Consider the following 18,978-nt stretch of genomic DNA (forward strand, 5'->3'; position numbering starts at 1 on the left):
GAGACTGCCAAACTGGCAAGACATGCAATGCTTTATGGGAAAAAGTATGGACAAGTAGCTCTTCTCCAGATGGAAAATAACTTGCCCTACAGCGGTGGTGTAAAATTCTCGTCCTCCTGCTGCGGTAAAACTACAATTCCCATCATGCCTGGACAACCAAAAATTTGGTTTAGCTGGGTAGGCATGGCGGGAATTGTAGCTTTCCAACAGCTGGAGAGCCGCAGGTTTATCCCCAGTCATGTTTTAGGGCCTTAAAGGATCAATAGATGGCACAGTATAGCAAGTTCTTTTCCTTCTGGAGAGAAGCTACTTTGCATATTTTTTCCATTAGGACATTGCATGGCTTGTAAGAATCCATATACCTTACAGGCACAGTCATGGAACAAATTATGCTCATAATCCAAGGCACCACTGTAGTAGTTTGGCAGTCTCCTCAAAGACATATACTACTCCACCAGCCCACTATTGGTTTGTTTGTAATAGAACTGGTGGTGTTCCTTTACTATATACCATATATTTATAGTGTGGCCCATAGAGTAGGAGTAATACCACAACTTCTATGCAGGGGCTGTGCTTGCCTGGACATACCCACAGGCGCATATTAACCCATGGGCGAACCCCTAGTCTTTTGGATATTTTGGGCCTCTTCAGCATATCAATGGATAATGTATTGCTGCTATATGATGTAGGGTACAAAGTGTGCCCTTGGGCTCCAGTGGTTAAAGGCCCCTTGCTCTCCGCACTATAGCAGTACACATAAATGTATACACTTCCACCAAATTATCGGCCAAACAGGATAATAATTGCCCTGTAATAAGCCCAGAGTTAGCCAATGAAAAAGCAAACACTTGTTAGGGCCCTTTTACACAGAAAGATTATCTGACAGATTATCTGTCAAAGATTTGAAGCCAAAACCAGGAACAGACTATAAACAGAGATCAGGTCATACATGAAAGCCTGAGATTTCTCCTCTTTTTCAAATCCAGTCCTGGCTTTGGCTTCAAATCTGTGTCAGATAATCTGTCAGATAATCTTTCTGTGTAAAAGGGCCCTTAGTTGGCTGATCATGGACCTTTGACACATTTAAATATTGTCTTTTGTCGACTGCTCTCCAGGCAAAACAGATATAATATGTTATATTACAGGGCCCAAAAATACCAAAATGAAAACTTTATCTACAACAATTTCCTCTAAAGGGACGATCCAGGATCAGAGAAAACATAGTTGATTTCTTCCAGAAACAGCGCCACTCTTGTCCTCAGTGTGTTAGTGGTATTGCAGCTAAGTGCCATCAAAATGAAGAGAGACAAGTTGTAATACCACACACTGAACTGAGGAAATTTAGTAATTTTAATGTAATGGCATATTGTTAGGAAACACCATAACAATATCATATTTGCCAACCTTTAAAGGAAAAGGAGGTATAGTAAGCTAACTTGTAGGGGTCCAACAGTATGCGCCATATGTATGTGGCCCGTGCTCCATTCATTCTCTATGGGACCACTGAAGTGCTCTCCATTGCACAGTTTTGTCTAGAGGAGAGCCTTTCTATGGGACTCTCTCCTGCTCTGGACAGTTCCTGTCTCGGCCAGAGATGTCAGCAGAGAGCACTGTGTCAGACTGAAAATAAAATAACATTTCCTGCAGGACATACAGCAGCTGATAGGTATGGGAAGACTTGAGATTTTAAAATAGAAGTAAATAAAAATCTATATAACTTTCTGACAATAGTTGATTTGACAGAAAAAGATTTTCGCTGGACAACCCGTTTAATGGTGGTCCTAAACATGAGCCCCTGTCCATCCTGAGAATAAAGTCATTGACGATTGGCAATAAGCCTTCACGTGCTTTTCTAGGAAATACACAGATAGATCACAGTGGATCTATTTCCCCCCTTTTACATGGGCCGATTATGGACAGGGAGAGTTGCTAGAAACGCTCCTTTGGGCAATCATCACCCTGAGTAAAAGTGGGAGTGGGAAAATGGCCGCTCGTCGGCTGATCACATCTTATGTGCGGATGGTAAAATATATCGCTATCGGCCGCAGATCTACCTGTATAAATGGGATGTGTGGTCGATAACAATACACGAACGATCACTGAGGAAATAAACACTGTCTAGTAGTAAATGTTTGTTGCCCATAGCAACCAATCACCCCCCACCCCTTACACCAGGGATGGGGAACCTTCGGCCCTCCAGCTGTTGCAAAACTACAATTCCCATCATGCTTGGACAGCCAAAGCGAAGCTTTGGCTGTCCAAGCATGATGGGAATTGTAGTTTTGCAACAACTGGAGGGCCGAAGGTTCCCCATCCCTGCCTTACACCATTTATCCATACAGTTATCTTTACACTATATGTAATTAAAATGTGATGTACAAAGCTTTATTGCTCCTTCCCTTTTGACAAGACTTTTTGTTTCGTAACTTCAGGACCTGGCATTGCAGCCCCAGTGCATTGTGGATCTTGTAGTTCCCTGGATCCTTTTACAGGGTCTTGAGGAGGAATGGGCTGGATTGTCAGGGAGATGTCAATGTGGGGAAGGAGTATGCGTGGGAAGGGGTTAAATGGCAGCGGCCTTTGATCCCCCCTCATTTAATGTCTGCAAGAGGGGAGGGGGCTACAGACTGGAAGCCACCAACACTGAATGAAAGGAGACACAAGGGGTGGAATTAGGCTACTCCCCCCATCACCCACCCCTATCACAGGGAAGCTGTATGCTCCTTCCCTCCTCCTCCTCCTCCCTTCCACACTGTACACCTCTGTGGCACACACATGTAGACAGACTCCCTCTGTCTCACCAGCACACTACGCCTCTGTCACACGCGCCATGCCTGGCACACGCATTCCCAGATCTACCCTAACAATGGGCACACTCCTGCTTTAAGTGTGCCACACCATCCGCAGGTTCACACGTAAAACACAAAGGCATCATTGCCCTGGGGGCACACACACTAGTTGCTGGGGCACACTTCACTGGGTGCATATGGTACGATGCCCTGGGTGGCACATATACACACCTAGGTGGCACAGCTGTTTGTTTTTTACCGGTCACGTACGACCTGTGCCACTCATTCAGTAGTGAGCAACCTGGGCACGCACACATGCACCAGTCTGGCACTCCTGCCTGCTGTCCTCATCATCCCCTATAAAAACAGACACACTACCCCCCTCCTCACACAGACACAGGGTCTGTTCCCTCCCATCCAGGATCCTGTTTAGAAAGTTATTCTGTCCCACATCAGGGGCGGGTGAAAGGAGGACAAGAGGGGAGCGACTGGGCACTCACACAACACTCTGGAGACTGTGCCCACTAGATGCCTGGGTCCTTCTGTCTCCTCAAGCCGTCTGGATTGGCATTCTAAGTCACCTGGCATGCATACCCCTTGAAGGATTATACCCAAGAAAGGTTAGATGCCCCCAGATATAGTCAGCACACATGTATGTGACACTGGCACCTACACGGACTATGATACATGCACCCATCATACATAATGCAGTACTCCAAGCCCCAGTCCTGTCACATTCATATAGGTCATTATGTAATATCAGTATAAAATATGTCATTCAGGACTGACATGCAGAACCGAAACATGGCTAAGATATAGAACCCAGGACACGTGTCGCTGCACATACATGTGCGTAATCGCCACTCCTACTTGAAGGGAGATGAGGACTATACTTTGTTTTGTTCTGCTTTGCCTACAAGCCCAACGTTCTAGTTCCACTTCCGCCAGGGGGCATTTTGGCATCTGCCCTAACCAGCTGAATGCCAACTTGTGGGTGGACGCCCAGAGCACCTGTGAAAGGGAATGTCAAGCCGATCAGGTAAGAATGGGTTAACCCACCAAACCCGCCTTTAGCTATTGAATTCAGTTTATAATGAAATGTGGATGAGGTTTTATTCTGCCCGGTGATTGTCTGACACACTAACACAGAATATCACGTCCTCGTAACCGGCTAACATGGATAGATGTAGCAGAGGTGAGTGAACATCTGGTACGGTGCTATCACAATGAGCTATGTCTGGTTTACATAGGACTGCAGATATACTGTACAAAAGGAATTATCTTGGATTTAGCACAACAATGGAGCTTAAAGAGTTAAACAACAAACTCAGCTCTGCTATTTCTTGCACGTTTTATATGTCTAGACAACGACCATATGTTTCTTCTCTTCTATGTCTATCTATTCATCCATCTATCTACGTATCCATCAATCTCTACATTTACTACCTATTTACTATGTAATCTATCTATCATCTATCTATCTTCTATCTATCTATCTATCTATCTCCTATCTATCTATCTATCTATCTATCTTCTATCTATCTATCTATCTATCTCCTATTATCTATCTATCTATCTATCTATCTATCTATCTATCTATCTATCTATTACCTATCTATCTATCTATCTATCTATCTATCTATCTATCTATCTATCTATCTCCTATCTATTACCTATCTATCTATCTATCTATCTATTACCTATCTATCTATCTATCTATCTGTTTATCTGTCTCCTATCTACCTATCTATCTATCTATTACCTATCTCTCTCTCTCTCTCTCTCTCTCTCTCTCTCTCTCTCTGTATCTCTCTGTATCTATCTGTATCTTCCTATGACCCTCAGCAAAATATTTGCAGAAATTTCCACCGACAAAGACTCCATTACATCCATGTGAATTGTTTCGGTATCGTGTATATGCAATTCTGCAAGCCCTATTAAAATTAAGGGACGGTGGCAGAAATATCTGCAAAGAATCTTCCATGTGTGAACGTAAGGTCTCAAAATATGATCCATAGAAGTGGACACGATCTCTCTAGATCAGTAGAAGTTCTAGATGTGTAACTACAACTCCCAGCATGATCTGATAGTTACAGGGTGTCTTTTGTAGTTTCTCAACAGCTGTAGAGCCACAGACTGGAGACTGCCGCCATAAAGCATCACATAAAGCAAGATACAAATACAGATGCCAGGGGAAGATGGCTTCTGTTCTCTGTAGCACTGACATAGTTATAGAACAATGGGTTATGGCTCATTCTTTAGAATAATTTTTCACTTTTTTCCATTTTAGGATTGTGAACCTTTTGAAAAATGTTGCACCAATGTTTGTGGACAACAGAGCTGCGTGGCGGCCCGCTACCCTGATTCCGGCCTGCCGGCTCCTGGCGCCATCCATCCTGCCACCTGTGCGGGTTTTGTCTGTGCTCAGCAGGGCTCCATCTGTGAGTTGTGGGAAGGGCGTCCAGTCTGCCGATGTCGGGAGCGCTGTGGGAAGCAGCCAGGGTTTACCTGTGCCTCAGATGGTCTGACATATTATAATCGCTGCTACATGGATGCTGAGGCCTGTGCCAGAGGTATCACACTAATGGAAGTGCCATGCAAGTTTGTATCTTCTTGGCCTTTGACCACCATGGCGCCTTCTGAAACCACCCTCCAGCCAACCCAACCATCAACACCCTTGGAAGTGCCAGTGCCACCAGCCTTGTACCATTCTCCATCACCACAATCGGTAATTGTAGGTGGTACTGTAGGGCTACAATGTGAGTCTAGTGGCCGGCCCCGACCTGAGATCCTTTGGGAAAAGTTGGGCGAGGGCCCTGCTGCACCACTCATGCGACCAGACCAGATGTATGGCAACCTTGTGGTGACCAATTCTGGCCAACTTGTCATCTACAATGCTCGGCCAGAAGATGCTGGTGTGTACGTCTGCATGGCACGGAACTCTGCAGGACTTCTCCGTGCCCAGTTTCCACTTTCTGTGGTAAAGAAGGGTATGTCTTCAGGGGCGCCAACTAACCGACGTCCGGTGCACGCCTCTGAATGTCTCAAGACCCCAGATCATAGAGATTGCCTAGGTCTTCGAGTCATTCGCTGGTTTTATGACTCACAAAGTGGCGACTGCCAGACCGTCTACAACAAGGGATGTTCCGGGAGTACCAATGAATTCCAAACTTATGAAGAATGCAGATCATCATGCCAACCTCGACCACCCGACCTCTGTACATTACCACCTGTAAGAGGACCATGCAAGGCTCTGCAGTGGAGGTGGGCTTATAGTCCTCTCATGCGCCAGTGTTTTTCTTTCATTTTTGGTGGGTGTCACGGAAACCAAAACAACTTTGAGAGTAGACAAGCATGCGATGATCGTTGCCCTTTGCCGCGCTCTAAGCAATGCCAAGGATGCCATCTACGTGGACGGCTGGTGCCTAGCTTGTGTCGTAGTGACTTTGTGATTGTGGGGAGGCTTGAGGATTCTGGTGAAGAAAGAGTCCTACGGGTGGTACTCCTGGAGGTACTAAAGGATGACTACATGGGTCTTCGTCTTTTCCATACCAAGTACTTGGAAGTAACAGTCGGGGACAGTGGAGATGGCGGCTGCATGTGCAGCAGTCTTGCTGGTTCAGGAGATAGTCAGCTCCTGATCATGGGTGAAGTACAAGATGGCATGGCTTTATTAGGACCCTCAAGCTACGTCCGGCCTGTCAATGAGAAAAGACTGAGGAAGGTCAAAGATATGCTTGAAAAGGGAACATGTCAGATGCTAAACCGATTCCAGGACTAAAAATACGAGGGATGCTATGGAAACCTATACCTATAGAAGACAGTGCTCTTCTTGGTGACATATTATAAGGAATTTATAAGGATCCCAATAACGGGCGATCATAACTCCATTCTGTCACTAGTGAATTTATAGGCTACAATCGTCCTTAAAGGGGGAACCCAATCAGTTGTATTAGAAGGATCCCCTGACAATTGGCTGATCACAGAATGTCCTGCTACTAGGCAATAGGTGCTCAAAATCCCTGAAATGCCACAGATCAGTCATTTCAGGCACTTTTGCAACATAATCTGTCCCGTGTGTGTACATGAGGGGCAGCACTATTTCTGTGCTTTATATAATTATATAGTTTCCATATGGCTGGCTCCACCGCTTAGTGCCAGGTTCGCTCATGTAGTTCTGAGTTGATGGTTGACTAGCTATGATTAGTGGATGATGGCTCCCATACACTACATACACTGCAAAAACAGGACCCTGCTTTTTTACCTCTCTAGAGCTAACCCTCAGAAGTAGAAGCAGCATGGAGAACATTACAGAGCCATACTTGACTAGTGTAAGCTGTTAATCCACCTCTGGTATAAGTAAATCTGCAGCATCTCTGTGTGCATGTCTCCCTTTACTTTCTTCCCTCCTTCTCCTCCCTTTCTTACCGAACTCTCCAGTCTCCATAGACCTGATCTCTCAGAGAAACTGATAGCTGTCTTGACTCTACTGACATTTAAAGGGGTACTCCGGAAAGTAACCATTTCTTTTTTTTAAACATTGCCTTTATAAAGTTTATACAGCTCCCAACACAAAGAGGGTCCTGTGTCACCCCTTAGTGCTGCAATTGAGCGTAAAATCATGTATAAATACAAAAAAAATTAAAGCAATGTATTTAAAAAAAAAAGTTATTGAAAACTCATTACTCTCCAGAGTACCCCCTTAATGATGAACAGACAAGAATTAGGGAAGAGGGTGAGGTGCCAATATGTGGAAAAGGGCATTTTTCTCTGATAAGATATATTACAAAGTTCCTTATATTCACATTTACTACTGATTTATGTTGCTTGAAATGATGAAATGCTAATTACACCAAATCAATAGACTTCCTATGTAATGCTCAGACATCTGAATACTGAATTGGAGGGGGGGGATCCAGTTAGCTTAAAATTCCCTAACCAGGCAAACCCTAATAATCTTAGATCCATCATACACACATACTACATATCAAGTGTTTATCATCATGTGTTTTGGTAGCTATTTTTGTGCATTTTTTTAAGAAGTCTATGAGAAAAACACCAGAAAAAGCCATACCTAAAGTAGTGTGTTAAAAAAGGCACAGTGGATTCACAAAATGCAACAAAACACCAGCAAAATACCAGAAAGAAAAACGCTTAGTAGATTTCACTATGGTCTTTCATGTAACATCTGGCCAGTGCTTTTGGACCAATAAAAAGTACAAGGAAAATTCCTTGAAAGCAATGTATGTGTGTGACATTGCCTTATATGTAACTTTTTGACTGCTAAATGCTAAACGTGTCTGATGGAACTGTCGCAGCTTTTCTTTACACTGTACCTGTTAAGTATCTAACTTGTTTTTCTATTCTATGGATAATTTTATATGCAACTTTTTTTTTTTACTTTCTGATGGTATAAATAAAATAACACATCAATTCCGTCCATTGCCTAAGCCTTTCAGTAAGCTGGTTAAATGCACTGATAATCTAATTTTAACGGACTAAAACTTTATCTAGTGAAAATAAGTTTAAATTAAATCTCCCATCACACCATTACAGAATAAAAATTAGTGCAGTACCATGAATGGCCACACGAGGGAGCACCAGGCTTAAAGTACAGCATTTCCCATTCTAAATGAGGCTTGATTTTCTCTATAGTTAACCCATTAAAGGGAACCAATCACCCAGAAAATCAATGTAAAGACAAGGATATGTGCTGATAGATCACCCAGCACACTTCCCAAATATGCCCCTGTAACCTCTGTGCCCCCCTCAATTAGACAGTAATCTTACTTTGTTCAGGTCACGCGCTGTATGTAAATTTTTGCTAAGTAGTCCTGGTGGGCGTATGTAGTCCTGGTGGGCGTATGTAGTCACGGTCCGGGGGCGTATCTAGTCACGGTCCGGGGGCGTATCTAGTCACGGTCCGGGGCTGTAATCACGCCCAGAGGGGCGTGATTCGGAGGCTTGCGGTCCAGTGACGTCATCCGGCGGCTTGCGTTCCGCGTCGCGGCCGCGCCGACGTGTTCGGGAACCCGCGCATGCGCAGTACGGCGGGAGACGTACTGACGTCGTCTCCCGCCGTACTGCGCATGCGCGGGTTCCCGAACACGTCGGCGCGGCCGCGACGCGGAACGCAAGCCGCCGGATGACGTCACTGGACCGCAAGCCTCCGAATCACGCCCCTCTGGGCGTGATTACAGCCCCAGACCGTGACTACATACGCCCCCGGACCGTTACTAGATACGCCCCCGGACCGTGACTACATACGCCCACCAGGACTACATACGCCCACCAGGACTACTTAGCAAAAATTTACATACAGCGCGTGACCTGAACAAAGTAAGATTACTGTCTAATTGAGGCGGGCACAGAGGTTACAGGGGCATATTTGGGAAGTGTGCTGGGTGATCTATCAGCACATATCCTTGTCTTTACATTGATTTTCTGGGTGATTGGTTCCCTTTAAGGACGTAGCCTATTTCCAGGGGGGTGTTCATATTTACAGCCTTCATAATGAGGAAAAAAGTTTTTTTTAAATTTTTTAAATTGACAGTTTTGCATTAAAGGGGGACTCTCGTGAAAATCTTTTTTTTTTTTTTTTTCAAATCAGCTGGTTTGAGAAACTTATATAGATTTGTAATTTACTTCTATTTAAAAATCTCTAGTCTTCCAGTACTTATCTGCTGCTGTATGTCCTGTAGGATGTGGTGTATTCTCTCCAGTCTGACTGTCCAGAGGTGGAAATGTGTCAGACTGGAGAGAATACACCGCTTTATGCAGGACATACAGCAGCTGATAAGTACTGGAAGACTTGAGATTTTGAAATAGAAGTAAATTACAAATCTATATAACTTTCTGATGCCAGCTGATTTAAATAAAAAAAAAAAAAAAGATTTTCACGAGTCCCCCTTTAATGCAAAACTGTCAATTTAAAAAATTTTAAAAAAACTTTTGAAAGAAAACGATTTTCGCTGGATTGCCCCTTTAAATGGGTGCTGATTGTGGGTGTTAGCTGGCACCTACCTCATACATGAATCAGGCATGCACCACACTTCTATAACACGACCATGGCGTAAAATAAAAACAGTCCATCTCTAAATTATTCACTATTATGAACTGGTGTTGAATGAATTTAATATAGATACATTTCTTCCCACACACCAGATTGAAGAGCGACAATCAGATTTGACCATATGCTGTTTTTTTTTTTTTATTACAGATATCAAATACATCCATAGCACATAGCTATACACAAAGATACTTATATAAAAAACATGGCTGCTGCGTGTGTCACTGAGAAGTTACTAGTAAAGGCTGATATGCTGCTGCATTCTTCATCCATGACCTTGGGTCACATCTTACGGAAGATCAAACACTTGTTATTCGCCGGCATGTCCACCTGCAACACAACATAAGAGCCGGAGATCAGTGGCACAAAGGTTTGTGTGTCACAGCGTCACATGACAGGTGACAGGTATTGGTTAATGGTAACCCGTGCGAGGGGGAGGAGCAGTCTGCAGATATTTAGAGCTTTTGTGTCTGTCAATGTCACATTGTCATACACGCGGCTGACCTGTAGACCATTAACCTAAAACATAACGCCAGCAATTTGCTTGGAACAGGTTAACCTGTATATATGTAGTGTGCCAATGCAAGATGCAGACGCCAGGCACTCTCCATATAGCCACTGGCATAAAGAAATGTTCTATTCCGATCACAATCCTCCATATGGAATGATCAATGTATACACATACAGAGGGTTTTATGTACTTTGACTGTTCCGATCTCTGTAATTCTTCCATGGATGGATACTGGTGACCCCAATACTAGTGTTAAGCAGACCAGTCAAACTGTTTGGGTTCAGCTACGTTCTCCAAACCTGAACGTTAAACATTTTAACCGCCCAGCTGCAGTAGTTGGATGCAGTCCTAGGCCAAAGCCTGTATCCATGTTTACCTGGCAGCCCTAGGGCTGCATCCAACTTCTGCATGGAATCGTTAAGGTTTGGAGAACGTTGCCGACCCCAAACAGTTTGACAGGTCTTCTCAACACTATCCATTACCATTCTGAAGAAGGTGTCCAAAATAGGATAAAGAAGGTTCACTTTTTATCCAGAGTTGGGAAACCCCTGTACACATTGGATGAACATCAGCCAAACCCACCCTATACAGCAGGACTGTGTATGGAGGTGTTCTAACTCTCCGCAATGGCACACGTCTGAGAAAAAAAGATTCAGCATTTTACCATGCAAAATCCTTGGTTCTCATAGGAGATTAGCTGCCGCCAGGGGTGCCTGGAGGAGTCCGGCAGCAGCTTTACAAAAACATGCTGCCCAGCTGAACCAAACATGCATGTGCATAGGTGGGCTGGAAGTAAAACCTTTGGCAATGGCTATGTACGGCCTCCTTACCATCCTCTCCAGTGACATCCCACAGCTCTTTGCCAGCACATTCAGATCTGCTGTATCCCAGATTCCCCAGGCTGGATTGCTTTAAAACATTAAGCCGTGTCAGTCATATGCAATATACAGAGGGTGGGGTGTCTATGGGTACGGATAAAGGGGTTCTCTGCGAGTAGCTATATACTGGACTGTATAATGCGGCTGCTGACAAGCTGCTTTTCCCTTCTCTGTTACGAGCACAGCGCCAGTCTGATTCACGTAGGATGGATGGTTGCTAGGATACACAATCTGACAGCAACACAGTTTAAAGTGGGTTGTCAAGTAACAGGTCCCTAGCAACCATCACACTGCTAAAGTGTCATTGAGGACAGAGTGGAGTAAAAAACAATGGCTTTACTGAAACCAGCTTTACTAATCTGACTGTCATATAATTTATACACTTAGAGGGAGATTTATCAAACATGGTGTAAAGTGAAACTGGCTCAGTTACCCCTAGCAACCAATCAGATTCCACCTTTCATTCCTCACAGACTCTCTGGAAAATGAAAGGTGGAATCTGATTGGTTGCTAGGGGCGACTGAGCCAGTTTCACTTTACACCATGTTTGATAAATCTCCCTCATAATTTTAGCCTAAAAGATCTGATTGTAGGGATTGTGATGCAGGGCAGTGTTTCAGTACAGCCACATAAGAGCAGTATATTCTGGGACCTCTATGGACGACTGTTCGTAGGCAAAACTAAACCCCCCTGTGGCCACAATGATCATAAGTCTGAGCACATCCCGTACTTTGCTAAATAAACATGACGGCTCTACTAGCGGAGGCCCCCTATACATGTAAACAGGTGACTGCTATAGGATATAGCACACCACGCTGCTGGAGTGTGGAGAAAGCAGAGAATATACATTGAGTAATACCTGTTTTTCAGACTCTGGTTAAAGTCAATATTACTCTGCGGGGTGAGGACGCCATTAACAGAGTACGGCTGGGGAAAAATAGGGATAACGGTTAGTGAATGCAGGGACGCGATGGAACAGTGATTGCTAGGTCTACTTAGATCTAAGACTAGACATAGATGAGACAATGTGTTCATGTATGCTCTCATATTTCATATACTGTGTGGCCCTTTAAATAGTAGCCCCCCGCCCCCCAATCAGTATTACATATGGCTAGATGTGGATTGTGCACAAAAAAAAATTGTTGGAAAATCACTAGATCACTATCGCCATTGAAGTTAATAAGGCAGAGACATGATACATTTTATTCTGCTGTCTAGTAGATAAGCAGCACCAAGTGTCTGGAAGCCCCTTACCCCCTTTTCCCTATGTAAAGTAAACCAAACAAAGGATAGTGTGTATGGGGAAGGAGGGAACGGCACACATTGCCTTGGCTAAGGGTACAGTGAGACAACCTTAGGAATAACATGTAGGGCAGTACAGCACATAGCCTTACCCCATAGGTGAAGAGAACACCTCCGGGTTGCAGTACATGTCCAGCCCCATAGAACAGACCCTGTGGTAAAAACACAGCATATGATACATGAGCTTAAAGAATGCAAAGAAGTGTATTCCAGTAATTCTGTATTCCGCTGACAAATAGCCGCAGGATAAACAAAATGTACACTGGTATAGCAAGTGACGTCTTTCGACCAATGGGTTTGCTAGGCAATGAGGCTCTAACCTGAGTACAGCTGGGCTCAGATATATGAATCATGTTGATGGAGACAACCAGTTGCAGTGAATTGGGCTCCAGGCCCCATGTCTCCCAGCTGCGGGAGGCATCTAGGGTGCGAGGCTGCTCCACATTGGTAAGAGACCACCTGGAGATGTATTCGGTTATACTGCAAGAATAAAAAAATCCAAATGGTTTTATATGCAACAAATAAAATGTTGTTAGTTGCTCCTCAGCATAAAACTACAACGGCGTTAGTAACGGCGCATAAAAACTTAACATCAGCAGTTTTTAAGTCTTTGCTTTGGAGCAAGTGTGATCAATTTAAAGGGAGTTTCCAGATCTTTAATAGTGAACCTCTTAATAATAATAATAATAAATTTATTTGTATAGCGCCAACAGATTCCGCAGCGCAAATATAACGAATATTAAAGGTATCACTGTTGCCAATGTCAATGTCAGTTTAATGCCTTTTCCTTAAAGGAATTGTCCAGGTTAGTAACCTTGATAAACTATTCGCAGGAGAGGTCATCAATGTCTGATCAGCAAGGTGTCGACAGTGGCGGTCTTTGGCACCAAGCACCCCAAGCGATCGCTTGGGGCCTCCAACATCCAGGGGGGCCCCCACTCTCCGCTCTTGTGCTCAAGACCGCTGGACAGGGCCGCTTCCCCGCTCGCTGCTGCCATCTGAACTGTAACTATGAGCATTTGTAATGAGCGCTCATAGTTACATGCAGCAGCACTGACAGGGCGGGAGACATTGGCTCCCTTCCTGTCAGTCACTCTTGTGGCCGTAGGAAGGGTTTTCCCTGCGGTCACAAGTGGCAGCTTTGTCCTTGTGGTGCCGGCGCTCCAGTGACATCACTGGAGCATCGGCGCCAGGACAAGGGGAGTGCGGCCTCTTGTGATCGCAAGGAAAACCCTTCCTGTGGCCACAAGAGTGAAGAGAGGAGGAGACGCCTGGACCCAGGTGAGTATAAGTGTTTGTTTTATTGTGATATATACTATATGGGGGGGGGAGAACACAGGGGTCTGTTTAACTGGGGGAGCGCACATCGGGGGTCTATATAAATGGGGGGAGCACACAGGGGGGCTATATAACAGGGGGAGCACACAAAGGGGCTATAGACTACTGGGGCTTCATAGAGGGGTCTATATACTACAGGGGGCAGCACACAGGGGGTCTATATACTACTTGGGGCAGCAGAATGGGGTCTATATACAACTTGGAGAGCACACAGGAGGTCTATATCCAAGTGGGGGAGCACACAGGGGGGCTATATACTACTGGGGGAGCACACAGCGTTCTATATACTACTGGTGGGGCACACAGGGGGTTTATATACTACTGGGGGAACATACAGGGGGTCTATATACTACTTGTGAGGCACACAGGTGGTCTATATATAACTGGGGGATCACACAGGGGTCTGTATACTACTGGGGCAGCACACAAGGGGTCTATATAATACTGGTGGGGCACACAGGGGGTCTATATACTACTGGGGGAACCACACAGGGGGTTTATATACTACTGGAGGAGCACACAGGGGTCTATATCCAAGTGGGGGAGCACACAGGGGGGCTAAATACCCCTGAGGGAGCACACAGGCGGCCTATATACTAGTGGGAAAGCACACAGGGGGTATATACAACTGGGGGCGGCACACAGGGGGTCTATATACAACTGGGGCAGCACACAGGAGGTCTATATACATCTGGGGGAGCACACGGGGGGCTATATATAACTGGGGGACCACACAGGGGTCTATATACTACTGGGGGAAGCAAACAAGGGGTATATACTACTGGGGGCAGGACACAAGGAGTATATATTACTGGCGGTAGCGCACAAGGGGTATATACTACTGGGGGCAACACACAGCGGTCAATTGTTTTGGAACGCGTGTCAAGGGGGGGGGGGGCCCAGACATATCTTCGCTTGGGGCCCCAGAAATGCCAAGACCGCCCCTGGGTGTCGACATCCAACACCCCTGCCAATCAGCTGTTTGATAGAGCCGTGCCACCAGCACCTATACACAGGAAACGTTACCAGAGGCAATTCGCCAGCTACAGTGTAGTACTGGCGCAGGTTACTGCTGCTACTATTGAATTGAACTGGAGCTATAGTAATAGAAGCCACCACTACATAATAGACAACGCTAGGTTTCTAGCACTGTTTGCTGTGTATAGGTGCCAATGCCGCAGGTCCACCAAGCAGTCAATCGATCTATCATCTCATATCTATCTATCTATGCACCCCCCTGGGAATATCAGTAAGGTTCATGGGGGGGGGATCATGCTATTCCTGTGTTTTGAGACTCGTAACTGAGGCTCCACGGAGCGTTCTTTTGCATATTTAAATTTATAGGGGGCAATGCATCAGTGGAGACTCTTCAGTGAGCACTCCATTTGATTTTTTGTAGCTGGTCTCCCTGAGTTCAGCGATTACGGTGTTTTGTTGGTCTATTTTTCATTGCCCCTGTTAGCCAGAACCCTACTCCACACTGATGAGGGGCAACTACCCCGAAACAATCGTCTGTGGATGGATGCCTGCCTTGGTAGACCCTTGTCATGTCGTAATACTCGCCACAGAGTTAGACTTTGACGCACAAGGGGCCACCCTGGTGTTTCCCTATTTATGTTCCAATACTCGCAACCGAGTGGGATTTAAGGGGCTACGTATCAGGGTGGTTTGGTGATCTCCCCACTGGGAGGCACCCCCTTGGCAATAGGCTTCCCTCCCCTGGAGGGATATCTGGCTATTCCTGTGTTTTGAGACTCGTAACAGAGGCTCCACAGACCCCTCTTTGGTATATGGGAATCACACATACCTACAAATACAGATCCCCTTAATAAATATAGACTCCCCCCCCACACACACACACACACACACACACTGTTTACACACTGTTTAACTTATTTTACATATTCCACTACGTTGTACAGCATCACTGTCACACTTACTTCAGTTCCTGCCCCAGTAGGACTCACAAGCTAAATAGTATGTTTTTGAGCGAAATATAAAGAAACTGGAACACCCAAAGGAAACCTATGCAAATCCAGAGAGAACATAAAAACTCCATGCAGATGATGCCCTTGGTTGGATTTGATCCAAGGACTTTGCCAGCCAATCACCATGCTGCCAACTGTTTGTTAAAGGAGAAGTCCGGCAAATTTTTTTTATTTAAGTATTGTATTGCTCCCCAAAAGTTATACAAATCACCAATATAGACTTATTACGGGAAATGCTTATAAAGTGCTTTTTCCCCTGCACTTACTACTGCATCAAGGCTTCACTTCCTGTATAACATGGTGATGTCACTTCCTGTATAACATGGTGATGTCACTTCCTGGATAACATGGTGATGTCACATTCTGGATAACAAGCTGATGTCACTTCCTGGATAAAAAATGGTGATGTCACTTCCTGGATAACATGGTGATGTCACTTCGTGGATAAAAATGGTGAAGTCTCTTCCTGGATAACATGGTGATGTCACTTCCTGGATAACATGGTGATGTCACTTCCTGGATAACATGGTGATGTCACTTCCTGGATAACATGGTAATGTCACGCCCCGACTCCCAGAGCTGTGCGGGCTGTGGCTGCTGGAGAGGATGATGGCAGGGGGACACAGGGCACTGGAGGGACACTGAGCATCCCTCTGCCATCATCCTCTCCAGCAGCCACAGCCCGCACAGCTCTGGGAGTCGGGTCATGACATCACCATGTTATCCAGGAAGTGACATCACCATGTTATCCAAGAAGTGACATCACCATGTTATCCAGGAAGTGACATCACCATGTTATCCAGGAAGTGAAGCCTTGATGCAGTAGTAAGTGCAGGGAAAAAAACACTTTATAAGCATTTCCCGAAATAAGTGTATATTGGTGATTTGTATAACTTTTGGGGGGCAATATAATACTTAAAAAAAAAAAATTGCCGGACTTCCCCCTCCACTGCACAATATACTGCCCCCTCAGTTCCCCAGCCGCCATGCTCTGCTCAACTCTTACCGCTGTAAGACGAATAACACTTGGAGGTCTTCTAGCTGGGAACACGCTGGCTGCTTGAGCACTGCTGAGCAGACAACAACAAAATGGCGTTGCACTGCAATACACCTGTGATAGCCTTTCCCCTCTTTGTTTCCTCCTCTTTGAGGAGGGAGGCAGTGACATCACAGCAGGGACAGCCTCCTTTTCAGCAACCGTATTTCAGGTTGCAATAAAAAGCAGATTTTCTGCTAGTGCTGCCCCCCGGTGGCCATCATTGGGAATCATGAAAAATTTGAAAGTTCATTTTTCATATTTCCTTGCATATATATATATATATATATATATATATATATATAAAATTAACAGAAGTATACAACATTTAGTCATAATTTTTTTATTTTTTTTATAACCTTCTGACACATTCCCTTTAACTCCTGGATAGTCCATAATATAGCACTTTTTTTTTTTTTTTTTTTTCAATGTCCATGAGAAAAAGGTGGTGTGTTGAGGATTTTATTGAATCTGCAGGAGCATCTCCCCGCACTAGCAGCATGACATATTCAGATACTCACCTCTCCCTGTTCCTGCACATCCTCTGTCATTACTACAGACAGTGATACCAGACAGAAGTGCAGGAACAGGGAAAGGCGAGTATGAGCAGCGATTTGCCAGCGTGTACCCTTTTCTGACTCTTCTGGGCATTTGTGGACAGTTAAGGGTATGTGACACTATGCGCTGCCATGTACTCTACACAATTGGCCATAGAGAAATGCAGCTCATGCTGAGGAATCGGGTTGCCAAGGCAACTTCTAATGAATGGGGCTCATACAAAGAGCGTGCTGGGCACGGGATGGTTGCCTCGGCAACCGGATCCCCTTATGTGAGCTGCGTCTCTTCACGTTGAACTGAGAAGAGTACATGTTAAGGTCCATTTACATGAGTTACTGTAAGTTATGCTCATATGTGGAAAAAAATTACATAATGTATGACCAGCCTATAAAATAGCTAAACCATGTCTGGTTATTAAAGTGTTAATACATCCTGTATTCTATTTTTATGTCCCAGTATAAAATAGCTTGCTGGGATTTGTAGTCTCTGCAAACATTAAAAGACAATTTAGGAATACTTAAAAAAAAAAAAAAAAGACAAGTTGCCCACGGCAACCAATCAGAAGTTTGTTCTCATATGAAAGACCTTATGGAAAGTGAAAGTAGAGACCTGATTGGTTCTCCTCAGCACGTTAGATAGTACCTATCTAGTCTCATCCCCGTCACATGACCCGCTCTGATCACATGACCCACTCTGGTCACATGACTCACCTCCGCAGGCAGCGCTGGTCCAGCTCAGAGGGAATCCAGCGCACGTTGGGCAGGGCCCGGGCGAAGTGAGCGGCGTGCTGCCCGGTGCCCGATGCCACCTCCAGTACCCGCACCACGGGGGCAGCAGGGCTGACATACTGCCGCAGGACGTCCAGGATCGGCTCCTTGTTTCTATCCGCGGCTGCGGCCACCAGCATCTTACCCAGCTTCACTGTGACTTGCGTTGTTACTCCGGGGTAGTGGGCGGAACTACAACTCCCAGAATCCCACAGTCATGGCGAACTGCAGCTTCTTAAAGTGACAGTACCGCTCCTGGTTTATGGCGGCCGCTGTGCTCCCTAACTTACATATTGCATCCGAATTAAAGGGGTATTGCAGAAAAAAATCGTTTTCTTACAAATCAACTAGTTTCAGAAAGTTGTATAGATTTGTTATTTACTTATATTTAAAAAATATCTAGTCTTCCAGTACTTATCAGCTGCTGTATGTCCTGCAGGAAGTGGTGTATTCTCTCCAGTCTAACACATGCTCTTTGCTGCCACCTCTGTCCATGTCAGGAACTGTCCAGAGTAGGAGAGGTTTTCTATGGGGATTTGCTGCTGCTCTGGACAGTTCCTGACATAGACAGAGGTGGCAGCAGAGAGCACTGTGTCAGAGAGCACTGTGTCAGACTGGAAAGAATACACCACTTCCTGCAGGACATACAGCAGCTGATAAGTACTGGAAGACTGGTTTTATAGTTTCAGACTTCTAGATTTGTAGTGGCCTGCATGGATTTCCATTACCCTTCAACAGTTTA

General features: G+C 45.0%; 2 protein-coding genes across 3 annotated transcripts; one reads left to right on the plus strand and one right to left on the minus strand.

Annotated features, from left to right (window-relative positions):
* The first annotated feature begins 2,414 nt into the window (after positions 1-2,414).
* On the plus strand, positions 2,415-7,372 carry WFIKKN1 (WAP, follistatin/kazal, immunoglobulin, kunitz and netrin domain containing 1). Its single transcript, XM_069982061.1, has 2 exons — positions 2,415-3,828; positions 5,080-7,372. Exons 1-2 carry the CDS (start codon positions 3,670-3,672, stop codon positions 6,568-6,570), a joined length of 1,650 nt encoding a protein of 549 aa, XP_069838162.1. The 5' UTR covers positions 2,415-3,669; the 3' UTR covers positions 6,571-7,372.
* Positions 7,373-9,973: 2,601 nt separating this feature from the next.
* Positions 9,974-18,432, minus strand: METTL26 (methyltransferase like 26). Of its 2 annotated transcripts, XM_069982064.1 has the most exons (6): positions 18,180-18,432; positions 12,870-13,029; positions 12,642-12,701; positions 12,107-12,174; positions 11,200-11,278; positions 9,974-10,188 (listed from the first exon to the last, which is right to left on the minus strand). In XM_069982064.1, exons 1-6 carry the CDS (start codon positions 18,374-18,376, stop codon positions 10,141-10,143), a joined length of 612 nt encoding a protein of 203 aa, XP_069838165.1. In that variant the 5' UTR covers positions 18,377-18,432; the 3' UTR covers positions 9,974-10,140. The 2 variants fall into 2 exon arrangements, with proteins under 2 accessions (XP_069838165.1, XP_069838166.1); XM_069982065.1 differs by lacking the exon at positions 11,200-11,278.
* Between the last annotated feature and the right edge of the window lie 546 nt (positions 18,433-18,978).

This window comes from Dendropsophus ebraccatus, chromosome 9 (assembly GCF_027789765.1).
Source record: "Dendropsophus ebraccatus isolate aDenEbr1 chromosome 9, aDenEbr1.pat, whole genome shotgun sequence".
In the NCBI taxonomy this organism is placed as follows: domain Eukaryota; kingdom Metazoa; phylum Chordata; class Amphibia; order Anura; family Hylidae; genus Dendropsophus; species Dendropsophus ebraccatus.